The 1,673-nt window shown below is 44.1% G+C and overlaps 1 protein-coding gene across 1 annotated transcript in view; it reads right to left on the reverse strand.

The window, feature by feature from the left end:
- The window catches only part of LOC122068610 (DEAD-box ATP-dependent RNA helicase 52C-like), a 2,261-nt gene extending 1,518 nt beyond the window's left edge, over positions 1-743 (reverse strand). The window contains exon 1 of the mRNA XM_042632483.1: positions 66-743. Within this exon, the coding sequence (XP_042488417.1) occupies positions 66-743 (678 nt within the window). The remainder of the gene's footprint in view (positions 1-65) is intronic.
- Positions 744-1,673: the final 930 nt, after the last annotated feature.

Below are 1,673 nucleotides of genomic sequence, written 5' to 3' on the forward strand. Positions count from 1 at the left end.
GCAGGTGGAGAAAGAAAAATCGAAAATCCAAATATATTAATAGTTCCTAGTTCATATAAAAGCACCTGGCAAGACAACTCCCTGGTCGGGGAGAGAATCAAAGCATTGGGATAAGCAGTTCGTGAGCCACGCGAAGGCAAGCGATGTTGCTGATGCAACTGGTTCTTCATAATCCCACTGATAATTGGGAAACAGAATGCAGCCGTCTTCCCCGAACCCGTCTGCGCACAAGCCATCAAGTCCCGCCCAGCAATGGAAATGGGGATAGCGTGGCGTTGAACTGGCGTTGGCTTGACGTATCTGCACCTCATAATGTTCTCAGTAAGGGCTTTCCCCAGATCGATCTCTGCAAACGTACTAACAGGTAAGGGCACGTCCAATCCACTGGTCTCAACGGGAATGTCCTCATAGGCTTCGAAATTGATCCCCTCACCATCACCATTACTTTCTTCCTCCGTAATCCCCAATCCAGCAAACTTATCAGCAACATCAAATGGGTTTGGCTGACGCGGTACCCTCCGTCGATCTCCCCATCGACCCCTAGAAGACCTCCCGAATTCTCTGCCACCAGAATGTTTCAAATGATAACCAGGGTATGACGACTCATCAGGAAACGGAAAGGAAGAAGAATCAGGAGACGCCATAGGATTGTTTCTGAGATGAGGAGGGACATAATTAGCCCGGGTAGGACGAGAAGACCTAGAAGTTCCATCAGCAACATCATCAGCCCAAGACATTGTCATTGCAACGAAACTATGAACCCTAAGTAAAGAAACCAACAGTTTATATTCTGGAAGCTGAGAACATATAAATGTAGCCACAACAAGAAGTTTGCAGATCAACCCAACTCAACTAAACTTTAACCCAGCTAAAATGAGGTCGAAAACCTAGAATTCTTGACAAGAAAGACTCAGGAAACAGATCGATTCTATTCAGAAACGTTCAGAAACGAAGGTAAGATGGATAAAAACTCAGAAAAAGAGAGCAGGAGTAGAGCTGTCGCTGCTCTGTTCCAATGAGTGAGGAGCCATAACCCCTAAAAACAGAGAAAGTGTTGGCTTCCCCATGAAGCTCGTAGACCTAATAAAATAATTTTCTCTGAGCTCACACAGAGACAAAAGTAGCTAGTGGGTGGGGCGGGGGAGGCGTGGGCCGTGGGATGTAGGGGTAGGCATTGGGGGAAGCGCAGCCGCAGCTTTTCCAATTAAAATTGCGGCTACTGGGCGACGAACGATACGCCAAAATTAAAAAGGATCATTATTATAGTCATAATCATACTTTTTAGGATTAGCTAATGTATTAGTTATCATGGGGAAGTAAATTAATTAAAGTCTAAACCAAACCTAACTACTAAATTTATTTGCATTTGCTGTAGTGGGTAAGAGAGAGACTAGAGAAAGAGAATTACACGCAAGTAGTATCCAGATGCTTTCCCACGCCGCCCTAAGGGCACTCTGTGACTCTTTGTCTCACCATATTAGCTTTAGGGTGTCAATCGGGTTTGGTTTGAATTATGAAAAAGACTGGCCATGTTGTTGGAGTGCATAGTTTGTGTCACTTTCTTTTGCCTTTTGTTCGAAAATAATCCTAATCTCCTTTTCATACTAGCCCTCCCATTGGTTGAGACGATACATCTATGAAACAGGTGCTCAAACTCTTTTTTTAAATAAATA

This window comes from Macadamia integrifolia, unplaced genomic scaffold (assembly GCF_013358625.1).
Source record: "Macadamia integrifolia cultivar HAES 741 unplaced genomic scaffold, SCU_Mint_v3 scaffold445, whole genome shotgun sequence".
NCBI classification, from domain to species: domain Eukaryota; kingdom Viridiplantae; phylum Streptophyta; class Magnoliopsida; order Proteales; family Proteaceae; genus Macadamia; species Macadamia integrifolia.